Below are 16,779 nucleotides of genomic sequence, written 5' to 3'. Positions count from 1 at the left end.
CCATTGCTTAGCTGTTTCTGGCATAGGCTCGTGCTTATTACTGATGAACTGCAGCTTGCAGTCTTTAAGCGTGTTTGAAAATGGTCAAGGTTCCATTGCTGCTGTATCACAGTCAACAGAGCAAGTGAAAGAATTAGGGACCGAACGTGTCCTCTGTAAACTGCAAAACTTTACGTGATCATTTCTCAAAATAAATCCTGACCTCAGGATGAAAAGAAAGTGAAAGTGAAGTCGCTCAGTTGTGTCCGACTCTTTGCGACCCCATGGACTTGTAGCCTATCAGGCTCCTCCGTCTGTGGGATTTTCCAGGCAGGAGTGCTGGAATGGATTGCCATTTCCTTCTCCAGGGGATCTTCCTGACCCAGGAATCGAACCCAGGTCTCCCGCATTGCAGGCAGATGCTTTTACCGTCTGAGCCACCAGGGAAGCCCTCAGGATAAATACGACTAATTCTAAGAAAAACAGCAAAATTAATAGAATCACATTTTTTAGATAGATGAAAACTTTGTTGTTGTTTAGTTGCTGAGTCATGTCCAGCTCTTTTGCTACCCCTTGGACTCTAGCCAGGCATGGATTTCTCAGGCAAGACACTGGAGTGGGTTGTCATTTTCTTCTCCAGGGTATATTCCTGACCCAGGAATTGAACCTACATCTGCATTGGCAAGTGGATTCTTTACCACTGAACCACCAGGGAAGCCCCTGATGGAAACTTAGAAAATAACCTAATCCAGTCCCCTACGATTTTACAGGAAGAAACATGGCCCAGAGTAAATTGCAGCTTACAGAAATTTACACTGCAGGTTAAATAGTTAAAATTCTTTTGTTGTAAACTCATCACTCTGGGTTTCTGTACTGCTTTCCTTTCCTTCAGAAAAAATATAGTAGCATAGTATGACGAAACCAAATGAACTTTCTCCAGTTATCTTATAGTCAGGCTGCTTTGTTTTACTGTTAAAAATACATATCAATACATATACACATGCATACCCTTCAAGGAAGGAAAAGATTCATACTTTAAATGACTGCTAATAACAGCAGAATTATTGATAACAAATATATTGATATGAACCTGTCAGCACCCCCATCCCCCCATTAGTGATTCAGAAGCAAAGTAAGAGTTCTCAAAGAAGAAGAAAGATAGAAATAAAATGCTGGGAGAGCCTGCAGCCAAGAGCTAAGGCAATTAAGATTTCCAGCACAGAAAACCACAGGGCCCTCCTGAGGACCATCATCCGAGGCCCAGTAAAGACACCCTGACAGCTGAGTCACTGACCAGCAATGGGAGGGGCTGACTGGAACTAAGAAGCAGTATCTGTTATCTCTGTAGGTAAGCAACTTTGTTTCCTGTGATTGAACATGGTGCAAGCGACAGCGTTTTTTGAACATGGTGCAAGCGACAGCGTTCTTCTCACTCTCCTGAGATGCTTCTTGTGCCTTCAAAGGACTGTCCTTCTTTCTCTTTAGGCACGTTTGTTGCTTAGTCACTAAGTCATCTCCAACTCTTTTGCAAACCACAGGGAATCTTTCTGACCCAGGGATTGAACCTGTGTCTCTTGCATCTCGTGCATTGGCAAGCAGATTCTTTACCACTGAGCCACCTGGGAAGCTTAGCTTTTTGAATAGAAAATTCAAACTCTCTTAAATTCAACTCTTTTAAGTTGAAAGCATTCTGACCTGTTTTAGGTTGCACATTCCTGCCATCCACTTCACCATTCAGCCCCTCAGCCCCTGTTGTAAACCCTGAAGGTCCTCTTTTCTTTTATGTGAATTAGACATTCATTTTAAAAAGAAATGCCTTTTTTCTTTATTATGTATTTATACTCATTGTCCTAGTTTGACTTTGGATTTTTTAATACTCACTTATCTATCACACATTTTTCCTTCTGGTCATCATTTTATTTCATAAAGACTGTCTAATGAAATTGAGATTTTATCATTTAGCCTACTCCATTTAAAGCGACCACTTAAACTTTTCAGATTTTGATTCTGCTTCACTTTTCCAGTACACTTTTCAGTATAAACTGGACCACTAGACTAAAATAATGCAGTGTAAATTTTTCTCTTTGCAGAGTGTTCGACCTACACCACAAAATGATGCTATCACTGTACACTTTAAACCAATTACATTAAAAGCTTCAGAAAGTAAATATACGAAGGTAGCAAGTATTAGTTTTGATGGTAAGTATTCAACTTTTTCTAATAGAGTGGTCTTATTTTGATAACTTAGATGACATCTGTGTTGACATCTTAATATAAAAACCCAGACCATTTTACAGTTAGATTTTATAATACTAGTCAGATTGGTTTTTCTTGTAAACCATCATGAACTCTTATTTGATTGTTTCTTGAAAGTAAATATTATAATTTCATAAACCTGAATTAGTATTAGCAAATACATTAGGATTGCAATTAAATTTTTTTTAATCTAGGCTCTTTCCTATATGTATCTATTAAGCTTTGTCTTAATTATGAAGTCATTAATTTTTGTAATTGATACATACTTGAATTTCAGAAGCACATTTGAATTTTAGAGCAGAAGTAAAGTTTTCTGTAACATTTCCATATTTTGGCTTTTATAAACAAGGCAGGCAGTCCTATCTAAACTAAAATGACAGCCTTTAATGTAGAATTGTCAAGTTAAATAACAGTTATTTCAAGCATGTATATTGTGTATTTTGACTTTTGAAATGTTAACTCAGACTTTAGCTTGTTTTAATAGCATGTTTTTATTCAGTTTTGCCTGCTTAATTAGAAGATGTGTACTGCATTTGCTATCATAAAATGTTTTGAGTAGTAACTTAATGGCTGTCTAAATGTGTGATTAAATTTAATGAAAGCTGAAACTCCAAATGGGGCTTTTCTCATAATGGCCTATCCAAGTGAGGAGCCTTGAAGCTTGAGCTTTGGCCTCATGATAAAGCCATCTTTGCTCATAATCCACATTTTATAGCTAAGCTCCTCGTCAGGAGAGAATGTTTGGCCACTGCGGACCCCCCTGAGTGGGGCCCAGTGTCTCTGAGGTGTCTGTGCTCACTCCTCTCACATGGAAGGCCTGGAGCAGCTGCACACTTGGCTGCCAACACAGCATTCATCCCACGAGCTCAGGGAAAACGCCTGAAGAAATTGAGATTATACACATGGCGCACTTTCATAAACCAGCTGTCAAAAAATAATCCGTATTGAAGGCTTGATGGCACAGATATTTCCAAATGTGTGATGAGTGGTCTTCTGACACCAGCCATGACCGCCAGTTATTAGTGTCAGTATCAGCAAGTACATTGCCTTCCCTTACTGAGAAAGAGTTTCTGACCCTAAGGACAGACAGATCTGATAAGTCCAAGAAGGCCGGGGCACACACTAGGGCAGTGCAGCTGTGCTGTGTGGGGCCCCTCGCCCTTCTCCGGCGCCTGTGCTGACAGCCTGGTGACTGCTCCCACTCATAAGTGAATGTCAGGAGTGGTGGTTCTTCTGAGATCACAGAGTCTAAAAGAAGTGTTTCTTAAAGAAATTATGTAAAATTTAGCACAAAGACAAGAGAAGGCATCTTTTAAAGAAAGTGCTACATTTCTTAAAAGTGCTTTTTATTTATTATAAAAACTGCCAGATTTATTCTGCAAGGGCCCATTTTCAAGAAGCTCAAGGTGAAGGTGGGAGAGGAGAGGTTTCCTCCACTTCTCCTCCCCCTCATGTTTGAAAGTGGTTTTCATCATCATGGAAAAATCCCTCCACTTCACACTTGCTCCCTCCTTCCCCACCACCACCCCTAGATTACAATACAAATCTCAATATTGAGATTCCTGTGAAAATCATCAATCAAGAAATGCACTTTTTACTTAACTTTGAAAATGTTCAGGGGGAATTCCCTGGCGGTCCAGTGGTTAGGATTCAGCACTTTCACTGCCATAGCCCTGGTTCAGTCTTGGTTGGGAAGCTAATATTCTGCAAGCCCCACAGTACAGCCAAATTAATTAATTATAAAAATAAAAAACATAAAAATTTCAGAACGTGCCACGAATATTCACTCTGCAGTGTTGACTTACCATGTAATCATTTGTCTCATAAAGTCATGATTCCTTATGATTTTTAACTGAATTTTCTTGACACTTTAACCACTTCATTTGCTAAAATATAACTTGATAAGGGGCTGCTGCTGCTAAGTCGCTTCAGTCGTGTCCAACTCTGTGCGACCCCATAGATGGCGGCCCACCAGGCTCCCCTGTCCCTGGGACTCTCCAGGCAAGAACACTGAAGTGGGTTGCCATTCCCTTCTCCAATGCATCAAAGGGAAAAGTGAAAGTGAAGTCGCTCAGTCGTGTCCGACTCTTAGCGACCCCATGGACTGCAGCCCACCAGGCTCCTCCGTCCATGGGATTTTCCAGGCCAGAGTACTGGAGTGGGGTGCCATTGCCTTCTCCATGATAAGGTACTATGAAATGCCTAAATTATGGCCCTTGTTATCAGCCTTGCTGCTGCTGCTAAGTCGCTCCAGTCGTGTTCGACTCTGTGCTACCCCATAGACGGCAGCCACCAGGCCTTATGTCAGAATAAATAGCAAAAAAAAAAAAAGCATCCAGAAATGGCTGTACAGTAAGCAGAAAGAAATGGGGCTTTATGGGAGGTGTAAAAGTCTGAATTCACACTGCCTGTACACAGCCACGTACTAGATGTCATACCATTATTTTGTTCCTTTTTTATGCTAAAGTTGGATAACACACATTTGCAGACCCTACATATAAAATTCCTCTCATAAGTGGAAGTGTTCCTGAAGTACTTTAAAGGAGATAAACATAAACAGGTTCTTTATTTGCTTTGAAAGGAACATCTAATGGGTACCCAGATTGGATCCAACTGAGTATTTCTGTAATTCCAGAAGGAAAATCACAAGTGATCCAAAATTTAAAGGTTTTAACTTCATCTGTGAGAACAGTATGATGGCAGGGAGAGTGTATGTCTCATAACTCTTGGCATTTCTTGCACCAGGCTACTTTATCGGTATTTATAGCAAGATTCTGACCACACAAGGAATGTTATTTCTTAATCAGCTATGAACCAGCAGTTCTCAATTTGGGGACATTTGGCAACATCTGCAGACACTTTTGGGTAAAGCAGCTGATGTCTGGCAGACAGAAGCTGTTTTGACAGCACTGCCCAGCATTCCACGGTGACAGGACAGCCACCCCACCACCGCCGCACCCCCACCCCGCCAGCAGTCTTTACCTGGCCTGAAATGTTCACAGCACCGAGGTTGAGAATCCCTGTTGTACGTAAAGCCAGAGCTTATGGTGATAGAGAAATTGCTCAGATTATAGCGTTTTCCCTCCTGAATGGTGTTCACTTGCTAGTTCCTTACCTATTTATCCCATTCCAGAAAAATTGAAATATCTTTGCATTTTTGAATGGAAAATGTGATGTTTGACTTAAAGTGTTGCCACTGTATTCTGTGTGCCAGTTTGAAAGCTCACTGTCTTTTTAAGATTTCTATCCGTCCACGCAGAGTCACCCTCATCCTCCTCTGTGTAAACTCATTGGTAGCAGAACGTGGCAGATTATCTTCTGTGCTTCCTTTCAGCATCAAAGGCAAAAAAACCATCTCAGTTTTCTGGGAAAATAACTGTGAAAGCAAAGGAAAAGAGTTATTCTAAACTTGAAATACCATATCAAGCAGAGGTTTTAGATGGGTGAGTTTCTGTTTTAAATAAACTTTGTAACTTTTTACTAATCAGTAAGTTCTGTTTTCCTACTCTCTGACTTTAGCAGAGGTAGTAGGCAAATTCACATAAACTCCATGGAATTAGTATTAAAAAAACTTCAGCCATAAAGGAGAAAAATCTTCTGTATTTCATTCATTTTTTATTTTTTTTTACTTTTAGAAGAAAGAAGTAAATGGGATGATATGATTTGGGCTTAAATGAAATCCTAATGATTCCATAATGCAATAGAAAAGTGAATCTGTGATTTTTAAATCATTTGAAGCATTTCGTTTCTGTAATTATTTTTGTAACATGCAGATGACTATACCTTGTTTATTAAAGTATATTGTCACTTGAAACAAAATCATTTTTATTCCTTTATAAACCCATTAAACACTGTTCTAAAATTATAGCTTTTTACAAATAGGTAATAATATATGTAGTTCATTTTCTACTTTAACCAGTAATAGTTTCATGTCCAGCTTAGTAGGGACTTGTTTTAACAAAGCTGGTTGCAACTGAATCATAAACATGTTTTTTTTTTTTTAAATAGCTTAAAACTTTTTTTGTTAGTACATTCTTGATGTTCATTGTTTGGTTGCATATAATGTGGTAGCAAATAGTTCTTTTTATTACACTATAATAAATTTTCTTTTAAATCATATGGTCAATCACTAAAATATTTATAGTCTTAATTCTCTAACAACAGTCCTTACTGCTAAACGTAAATTATTACACACCGCTAAAGAACTTGCATTATAAATTAACATGTGAAAATAAAAATGATTTGTTTTTGTTTTTTTCAAATAGTTATTTGGGATTTGATCACGCTGCAACATTATTTCACATTCGAGACAGTCCTGCTGATCCTGTGGAAAGGCCAATTTACCTTACTAACACTTTCAGCTTTGCGATCCTCATTCATGATGTGTTGCTACCAGAAGAAGCCAAAACAATGTTTAAAGTATGTTTCTGACCCCTCATACTTTTGATTTTACCAGTCTGTCAAGCAAACGGTACTGACACGGTTTTTTCTCTCCCATCATCCCCTAGGTTCACAACTTCAGCAAACCAGTCTTAATTCTACCAAATGGATCAGGCTACATTTTTACTCTATTTTTTATGCCATCCACATCGTCCATGCACATAGATAACAATATTTTACTTATTACCAATGCCTCTAAGTTTCACTTACCTGTACGGGTATATACAGGCTTTTTAGATGTAAGTATGTTACCTACCTTTTAAAATTTAAACTCCCTCCACATCTTTGTTGTTTTCAGCTACTATTAAGTAGTTGTGTTGCAGACACTTAAATTTTGCTGTTTTTGTACTTAACAAGTTGTTCTAATTCCTCCCTAGTCTGTGCTTCCAAGATGTTCACCCTCCCAGCAGCCGTATCTCCTCATGACACAGTTGACTTCTCTAGCTACACCTCTGTTTAGATCAGGTCCACTCCTCTTGATTTTGCTTTTAAATGGTTACAGTCATGGGCAAGCTAAAAACAAACTAAGCAGAAGAAACATAATAAGCAAAAAAAATTAAAAAATACTACAGGGCAAGTGAAAAGGGAATTATGTAGGAAAGAGGTGACCAAAACTGAAAACACAAGACTGAAGAGAAGAATCAGATAAGAAACAGGGAATCGGGTAGAAAGACACAGATGGAATAGTCATCTAAATAACGGCAGGAAAGGAAACAGAAGTCTTTCTAATACAGAAAATAAGCCGGGCCCGGGGGAGGGGGGGAACCCCAAGCAAAGCTGTCCTTAGGGTAATCCATGAAAGAAGTTTGGGAAAGAAAGAAACCTGATAGATGCAAAAGATGAAAAGAAAGCAAAAAGATAGAAGTGTGGTCCTCCAAAAACCTAGCATCAGTAAGAACTTTAGAACCAAAGGGACCTGCGGTATCATACCACTGACACTCCTGCATTTCTTCTGCTTAAATGATGACTGGCTGGTAGCTGCTTTCATGAATGCGTGAAGTCTGCTGAGACTGGGGACTTTTTGCCTAAATCTCCAGGGCTCCACTTAATCTCACCTAGTACTCAAAATACTTCCATTATACAAAGTTCTTAATTATGTATTATGTATGTGTATATTTACATAAAATGTAGGAACCTTAGTGTACCTTAATATAGTTACTTTTTCTTGAAGTGTTACTGTTACATAAGTGTAACTTTACATCTAATCTAGTTCTTTTCTGTCTTTCCAGTACTTTGTATTACCCCCCAAAATAGAAGAACGTTTCATAGATTTTGGTATACTGAGTGCAACAGAAGCAAGTAATATTTTATTTGCCATTATAAACAGCAATCCAATTGAGGTAGGAAAAGAAAAATTTGTTGTTATTCTAAATCACATTTAGAGATTTTATGCTGCAGTTACAGTGCTGCAATAATTGCTTCCATATCTTTCTCTTTTAAGTTGGCTATAAAAAGCTGGCATATTATAGGCGATGGTTTATCAATAGAACTCGTAGCCACTGAAAGAGGCAATAGAACTACAATCATCTCAAGCCTTCCCGAGTTTGAAAAATCCTCCCTGTCAGACCAGTCATCAGTAAGTAAACTTTTCTATTGTTTCCTTAAACTTAGATGTGTGTCTAAATCACAAATAGAAGACTATTCCTCGTGATATTATTTTTAATATTAATTTATTTATTTGACTGTGCTGGGTCTTAGTTGCAGCATGTGAACTCTTAGTTGTGGCAAGTGGGATCTAGTTCCCTGACCAGGGATCAAACCCAGGCCCCCCTGCATTGGGAGCACAGAGTCTTAGCCACTGGATGACCAGGGAGGCCCCTCCTCAAAATATTATGAGATTCATAACAGCATTGGCTATTTGATGTGGAAAGGACCTTATAGGTAATCTACTTAAACTCACTCCTTTCATGATGAGAGCACTTGAGACTCAAAGGAGTTAAGATATAGCACAGGTACCAATTACAGGAGAAATGTCCATGGGTGCTAAACTAACTCTGTTCATTGAATTCACTAGGAAAAGGAAGAACCCTGCACATTAGCAGAAGTTGTTTTCAGTTCTGCAGTAATACTTCTGTTCAGTTCTCTGTATTGACTGGAAGACAGTATCAGTGAGACAGACATCATTTGTTTGATCTCTGTGTGGCTCTCCCCATACGCTTTTACTCTGTCTTACGTACAGTTGGTCATAAAAGTACATGAGACAAGAGCAAGTGAATATATCAGTCTAGGCCCTCACCACTGCTGAAAAGCGATTTCAGAGTTTAAACTTACTCAGAGCAGAGTTAGTAGAATCATCTGTGCGACTTGGAAGGAGCAGAATATAACCTCCTCTGAAGGTTAGGATAGAACTTCTCATGGCAGTTTTACAGAAGGAAAAGCAGATGTCCTTATGCACAGAGATTGTTGACAAAGACCTTTCCATGGAATGCCATAGGCCATAAAAACATATTTAAACATTTTGTATGAGAAAGATTCCCCAAATCAGGTTTTTTAGAGAATAATTTGGCAATGTATACCACTCCTGGGACTTCTTCCTGTGGAAGTCATTTAAAGAGCCAGAAGCGGTGAGAATGCAGATGTTTGTGATAGCAGTATTAATAATTCCAGATAACCACAACCAAATGTATAAAGTTGTGATTTTATGGTTGCATATTAAAGCAGATAAGCTGTAAGTAGGATTGTATGTAAAAAATTTGAAAAAGGATTTATGTAAAAGTGGGAAACAGTACTGGATAATGTGTATTCTAATTGCAGCTGTGTGGCATTCAAGCTTCATAATCAGATATTGTGATGGATACATGGGTGTTGGGTATTTGCATTTTAATAATTTATAATGTTTTAAATTTGACTCATAAATAAAGTCTCCTTTTAAAACAAAAAAGAATATGCCTATGACAAGTAATATTTGTCACTCCAGCTGAGATTTTATTTTTAATACAAGTAGAATGCTGAAAAAGGATAATAATGAGACCAGCTATTAATATGTTCATTTCAACAACGAAGTTAAAGTAAAATTGTATGTAGATCTAATCTGAGATGGTTGAATTATACTGTTTTTCATAATACATTATAAATTAATAATCTTAGAACTCTGGATCATTTCCTCCTACAATAGCACATGTTAACCCTTACTTAGTGTTATTTAAAGTGTTTGAGGGGTCCACTCAGTAACATGAAACCTGCTGGAAACTTTGGGGTTTTAGAATTCACTTTTATATAAAACTATATAAATATAAGAGATGGGCATGTACACACTGCCATATTTAAAGTGGATAACCAGCAAGGGCCTTCTGTACAGCACAGGGAACTCTGCTCACTGTTTTGTGGCAGCCTGGATGGGAGGGGAGTTTGGGGAGAATGGATACATGTATGTGCATGGCTGAGCCCCTTCTCTGTGCACCTAAAACTATCACAGCATTGATAATGGGCTGTACCCCAGTACAAGATAAGAACTTAAAAAGAAACTACATAAATATAAGAACCAAGGGATAGAAAGATGAGATCATTTTTATGAACCCTTCCTTACTTAAAATAGGAAGTTGTAGTGAGTTGCCAGCTTCAAAATAACAACTCTGCAAAATGTGGATTTTTTTTTTTTTAAGTTTGTAATTTGTAAAGTTTAAGTTGTAAACTTTCAACTGTTGTCCAGCTATTTTCCAGAAAGCCAAACATATGAATTAAATGAGCGTCCTGTTCCTTATGAAACACACACTGTCAACAACTCTCCATGCTCTTCAGACACATGCTTTGATTGGGGTGGTCACAGTCATGATGAAAACATTAGGATTGCATAAAACCAACATAGAAATGCTTCTAAAGGGGGGAAGTGGATATGTTTGGTACACCCGCATTTGTTGTTTTGAGGTAAATGTAAATTCTAGGTAAAGTATAACTACTACTGACTAAAGTACAACTTAACAAAATGAATTTCATGTTTTTTTGGAAGTTTCTCGATTGAAAAGATTAAGCACCAGAAATATCAGCAGGATAGCTTGAGAAAATAAGTAAGATCCATGTTCTGCGTTCTGCTTTCTTTCAAAATTGCTTTGCTTAACTTTTCCTTCTTTCCTTGATTTTTTGATGTTTTCGTGTGACCCAGTCTCAGTTGATCTGAAGACATGGGTATTAACACGCCAAAGTTAAATTCAGAACTGGAAGCAGAACCAGCTTTGTGTGTACTTGTGCCCTGACGTGGCTTCTGAAGGGTAGGGGAAGGCTGCATCCGTCTGCTGTAGCCTGCGCTCCCTTTGACCATGCAGGTATATGACTGGGGGATGAGGCCCACACCCCTCCCCAACTTAGCAGCTGAGAATTCAGCTGTTCCTTGGGGAACCAGTATTCTCAGTAGCCCATGGAATAAGTATAATAGATAAACATCCAGAGATGGGTGTTATTTATTTTGAGTTATTTGTACATGATGATATGTTAATTCTATGTTAGCTTGTTAGGATTTTGAATTCCTAACCTATATGAGTTAACACTGATTTAAAACTGAAGGGTTTTTGTAGCTTTCTTTTCCATTTTAATAGAAAACTTCAATTAGCAAGGCTAACGAAGGATGCAATTTCTACTCCATACAGGTAATTCTAGCTTCAGGATACTTCGCAGTGTTCAGAGTCAAACTTACTGCAAAAAAACTGGAAGGAATTCATGATGGGGCTATACAGATCACGACAGACTATGAGGTAAGGACTTTATTTACAGGGATTCAGGTCAGTGGGGTCTTTCTGAAAAATTCAGTCCTTTTTTTGTTTTTATAGCTAAGTTTATTCAAAAATTTACAGTTTACCACTTTGATACTTTTAAAAACTTAAGCTTCTGAGAATAGTTTACAAAATAATGGTTTTTATTAGCTCATAGTTTTCTGATAAAACCTGAATCTCTTGACTAAAAGCCACTTTAGGAAAATGCATTTGGCACTTGTAGATTTGCTGTTAGAATGGCTTACAAATGGCTGTAGCATTACATGGACCCTGGCTGAAATTCTTGAGGTTAGATCTCTCTCTTTCTGCGGTCATAAATATCCTGCTGTGTAACATTGCCAAAAAGGAAAATACAATCAGGAAATCACATCTTAATTTGAGTTCTCACAATTATGTTTACATGAGTCATTCTAAGTCAGGAACCAAATGAAAATCAGTGAACCTTTTTAAAGACTTTATGTGGGGTTGACATGTTGCATTCAATGAGATTTTGAAGGGATGTGTTTCTGCCAAGTCTAAATATTTTTATGTGTTCTTGTAAAGCTCTTGGGAAGTTGAGCACTGCTGAAGTCAGCAAGCTACTTTTGTTCTCCTACCTGTTTTCAGCACATACAACCCCTGCCACCCATGAAAGCAAACTCATTCAGAATAAACAAAATTGATCTTTTAGTAATAAATGATATGTTGGGAGTATATCAAATTAATTATCTCCAAAAGCGAGGAATCTACATTTATCACTTTTGATAGAAATAAGTACATTTCCTTAGCAAAGTGTCCTTGTGAGTTGCAAATAGAGTGTGAGTTGAGATTTAAAACCTGGAATATTCAGCTCGTTTTTTTAAAAATCAGGTTGACATTAATTTATTGCTACGTACAAAAAAGTAGAGAGCTATGTAGCTTTTAAAAATGCTGGATTTTTCATGCATTGTTTTAAGAGTATAATTGGACTTTGCTTTTTAAATTAATAATCTGCAAAATCACCTATATTATGAAAAATCTGTTCTTCATTCCTTCCCCATGTTTGGTCTTGTTTACCTTGTTTTCAGTGAACCACTGAGAAGTACATGGAAGTGTGTCTCAGTGCATTTTGTACAGTACATGGATAGATTAAACAGTATCCGTGCGTGATTTTAATTTTGCTTACCAGTTGGTTATTGCTCATGTAAGTCCCAAGATTGGTTGTTTTAAATCTCCTAAAATAGCGCAACAACTGTCAGGTCCGTCTAGGACTTACACACCTGTTTCTCTGCGGTTTGCTTCTTCCCTCCACAGATCCTGACAATTCCTGTGAAGGCTGTGATCGCAGTGGGTTCTCTGACTTGCTTCCCAAAGCACATGGTTCTTCCACCTTCCTTTCCAGTAAGACAGTTAATTTGTAGACTTCTTATTATTTTTCTAACAATTATTTTTCTTTCTACTGCGTTTTACTCTGTTTAGACTGTATTTAATAAGAATTAGATTTAATCTCACCAACATTCCCTGATAGCTCAGTTGGTAAAGAATCCGACTGCAAATGCAGGAGACCCTGGTTCGATCCTGGGTCAGGAAGATCCACTGGAGAAGGGATAGGCTATGCACTCCAGTATTCTTGGGCTTCCCTGGTGGCTCAGCTGGTAAAGAATCCACCTGCAGTGTGGGAGACCTGGGTTCAGTCCCTGGGTTGGGAAGATCCCCTGGAGAAGGGAAAGGCTACCCACTCCAGTATTCTGACCTGGAATACTATATAGCTATATACCATTGGCTGTGTAGTCCGTGGGGTCACAGAGAGTCAGATACGACCCAGCAACTTTCACTTTTCACCATCATTGAACTCTTTTTACTATGCATTCTCTTAATTTCTTAGTCTTTTCATACCAAATTTTAGACCAGTGGGTATGATCATTTTAGGTGCTCAGGCTCCTCTGTCCAAGAGATTCTCCAGGCAAGAATACTGGAGTGGGTTGCCATTTCCTCCTCCAGTGAATCTTCCCAACCCGGGGATCAGTCTCTTGCATCTCCTGTATTGGCAAGCAGATTCTTTACCACTAGTGCCACCTGGGAAGCCCTGAGCATCTTAGACTTCTTTAAAAGTCTAGGAATCAGGCTATAAGATTCTGGTTCTATATTCAACAAAAAAAAGGAAAAGGTCATAATATGATTCTTATTGATGATTCTTTCAATCATATATATAGTTTTTTAATCTGGCACCTTGGGACTTCCCTGACAGTCCAGTGGTTAAGACTCAACACTCCCAATGCAGGGGCGTGCGTTTGATCCCTGGTCAGGGAACATGATGTGCTCCATAACAAAAAAAATAAATAAATCTCTTTATAAAAAAAAAATAAATAAAATTGGTACCTTATCACAGGAAGAGACATATAGCTGATCAGCACGGTCATTGGGTAATGTAATGATTTAATCTGTATGCTTCATTTTAATACGATGCCAGATAACCTATGTTTTTAAAAGATAGTCTAATTTCTCTTTGGCACAGATAGTATTTTTTTTTTTAATAAAATACTTTTTCTGAGAAAAATAAATCTGCTTTTTTTTTTTGTTTCTTGTTTAGCTTTGGATTTTTAGAATTCAGTGATTTCATAATTATTTCATCCTGAATTTGGAAACTCTTAAGGTAGCCTGGGCTTGGTATAAACAAACCTTTCTTAACAAACTGATAGTGACTCTTTCCTTTATTCAAAGCTAGTTCTGCACCTTTGTTATGTGAGCACTTTTACTTTAATTCATTTTTACAGGATTGCAAAGATTTGTCTTGCTAATTTCTCTGTAACAGGCCTTAAAAACAACAACAAAATACATATATTTGGAGGAGGGGCTCTGATTACAGATTTAAAGCTTATCAACTTCTGAACATTCTAAGGGTCCTTTGAGCTTTGGTCTTCTGTAAATATGTCTGTGAGTTCTAAAGTGTGTGTTCTGAAGAAAATCCAGCCATTTACAAATGAATTTGTTTGTTTTCTTCCTTCAGGGGAAAATAGTTCATCAGAGTTTAAATATTATGAATTCCTTCTCACAGAAGGTAAAGATCCAACAGATACGATCTTTGTCAGAAGACGTGCGTTTTTACTACAAACGATTGCGGGGTAATAAGGAAGACTTGGAGCCAGGGAAAAAATCAAAGGTTTGAACGCGTTGTATTTGCAGATTCCATCTTTTTGTCCTTTGTTATTGTGACCTTCCGTGGATTGGGGATTCATGGTTCTCCTGTGCCCCTTTATAGATTGCAAACATTTACTTTGATCCTGGATTGCAGTGCGGGGATCATTGCTATGTCGGCTTGCCTTTTCTGTCCAAATGTAAGTCATCTTACTGTTCTCTCACGCCTTCACTCCCTCCCCAAGGTACTCCCATTAATGATAGGCTGCTGCTTCTAAAGCCCACCCCTACATCTCGATACTGTAGAAATCATTTGAGGGACAGAGTATGTCATACCATTTGTGCCTGTGTTTTAGCTGAACCCAGAGTCCAGCCTGGCATAGCCATGCAGGAAGATGCCTGGGACACCGACTGGGATTTGCATCAAAGCCTATTCAAGGGATGGATGGGGATAAAGGAAAACTCAGGTCACAAGTAAGTGGTTTTGCTGTATGTAAGTATTTGAGCTACCTTTACCAGTTTGAAACATGATTTTCTAAAGATATTCCTATATTTGGTTATTTTACTTCTCTATAGTGCCGAAAATGTGCCTAATCTTCAGAAAACCATAATGAGGCAACTTGAATGGCCATTGTGATTGTGTATTTCTCAGAAGGACACACGCTACCATTTTTGTCTTATTTCCCGTGCTCTAGATGGAAAGTCACAGAAACTCGATGAAGTTGTCCTTGCGTAGGATGAGTTCTGTGTTGTGCTTAGTGGATCAGTCATGTTCAACTCTGCAACCCCATGGACTGTAGCCTGCCAGGCTCTTCTGTTCATGGGATTCTCTAAACAAGAATACTGGAGTAGGTAGCGATTCCCTTCTCCAGGGGATCTTCCAGACCCAGGGACTGATCCTGGGTCTCCTGCATGCAGGTGGATTCTTTACCATCTGAGCCACCAGGGAAGCTCAGCTTCCATATCAGACAGTCATTTGCGTAAGAAAGGGTCTAACTGCCTCTGACTTCCATTCAAGGCAAGGAAACACTTTAGAATTTGAATCTCACCATAGGAGGAGTGTCTCTGCTCCTTGTGGAAAGAACTGCCTCCTCCCTTTCCAGTGCTGAACCAGCTAGGGCTGCACAGGGCTCAGGTGGAAAGTGTGCACATTGACAGATCAGCACCGTACCTGGATTCGGAAGCAAAGACACACTTAGACGTGGCAGTTTAGAAATTTGACTTTTCTGTGTACTTCCAGAGAGAATTTGATTTGAAAACTGATGAACACTGTTCTTCTCCCCATTGGCTAATTTGAAATGTATTTGTCAGCATCATCAAAATCTTCCAGTTTATTCTAACATAGTATTTTCAAGCCCTGAACAGTCAAATCTGCAGGTTTCTGTGTATCTGAACTACCTGCTGTGAAAGGTTTTCTTAAGGCAAAAAGAGAGGTAAATTTTACCTTTTAAATGGTTAAAATTAGTACAAAGAGACTTCTTCTAATGAACTCACTAAGAGAACACTAATTCAGACACTCCTTTGTACTCCCGTTTCCACGATAGACATTGTAATGTACAGGTCGCCTCTGTATTTTAACACCCAATTATGAATAAATGACTGGTAGTGCTGCCCTTGGCTCACTCTTCACCTCCCACCCACCGAAACCCCTGCCTTCCTCTCTGTGAGCCTAGTGTTCCCCACTGAAGACCCAGACTCCCTGCCTGCCCTGAGCTACCAGGTCACAGCTGCATAGTGAATGCGGCATTCTCCCCGCTCCTACCTTTGTGTTACCTTGTCAACATGCATGTCACAGAAAATTCATTACCAGTCTTATAAAACTGGTACTCTCACAAATATTATGGTATCATAATTCAGTGCTCTTATGGTATAAAATAGGCTTCAGTGTTTAGCCCCATCTGTAATACTGTTTCCGTAGGGAATGTGTTCTGAGTTCTAAACAGCTGGTTTATAAACACTTCTAAGTAGAGAAATAGTCCGATGAGGTCCTGAATATTGCTTCATATATATGTCTGCACAAAACCCTCATATGTATTATTGTTTGAACTGACATCTTCATTGCATAGTAAGATTTTGTGGTTTGTTCCTCAAGTGGGAAAGGAGCCATACGCCACGCAGTGCGCTGCCTTCTCATTAGTTCAGCTGAAATATTTACCTGCTGTTGGTGTCTAGATCTTTCCCCTAAACATGCAGGATCTTTAGGATCTGCATTCCATTCTGTCATCTGTGTATGCCTGGCTGGTCACTTACCCATTCAGTATGGAAACAGGGCAGGTGATTGGTGCTAGTTAGCTCTCTGTGCCAAAAT

The 16,779-nt window shown here is 38.6% G+C and overlaps 1 protein-coding gene across 2 annotated transcripts in view; it reads left to right on the top strand.

The window, feature by feature from the left end:
• The window catches only part of TMEM131 (transmembrane protein 131), a 180,110-nt gene that overhangs the window by 131,681 nt on the left and 31,650 nt on the right, over window positions 1-16,779 (top strand). For both annotated transcript variants that reach the window (XM_044925606.2, XM_025260667.3), the window contains exons 12-22: window positions 2,070-2,178; window positions 5,570-5,678; window positions 6,501-6,654; window positions 6,744-6,914; window positions 7,905-8,015; window positions 8,117-8,251; window positions 11,256-11,360; window positions 12,651-12,737; window positions 14,344-14,496; window positions 14,596-14,671; window positions 14,828-14,945. In XM_044925606.2, coding sequence (XP_044781541.2) covers window positions 2,070-2,178; window positions 5,570-5,678; window positions 6,501-6,654; window positions 6,744-6,914; window positions 7,905-8,015; window positions 8,117-8,251; window positions 11,256-11,360; window positions 12,651-12,737; window positions 14,344-14,496; window positions 14,596-14,671; window positions 14,828-14,945 — 1,328 coding nt within the window. The remainder of the gene's footprint in view (window positions 1-2,069; window positions 2,179-5,569; window positions 5,679-6,500; window positions 6,655-6,743; window positions 6,915-7,904; window positions 8,016-8,116; window positions 8,252-11,255; window positions 11,361-12,650; window positions 12,738-14,343; window positions 14,497-14,595; window positions 14,672-14,827; window positions 14,946-16,779) is intronic.

This window comes from Bubalus bubalis, chromosome 12 (assembly GCF_019923935.1).
Source record: "Bubalus bubalis isolate 160015118507 breed Murrah chromosome 12, NDDB_SH_1, whole genome shotgun sequence".
In the NCBI taxonomy this organism is placed as follows: domain Eukaryota; kingdom Metazoa; phylum Chordata; class Mammalia; order Artiodactyla; family Bovidae; genus Bubalus; species Bubalus bubalis.
The sequence above is the reverse complement of the archived record's forward strand: the minus strand, read 5'-3'. Positions and strand labels throughout refer to the sequence as shown.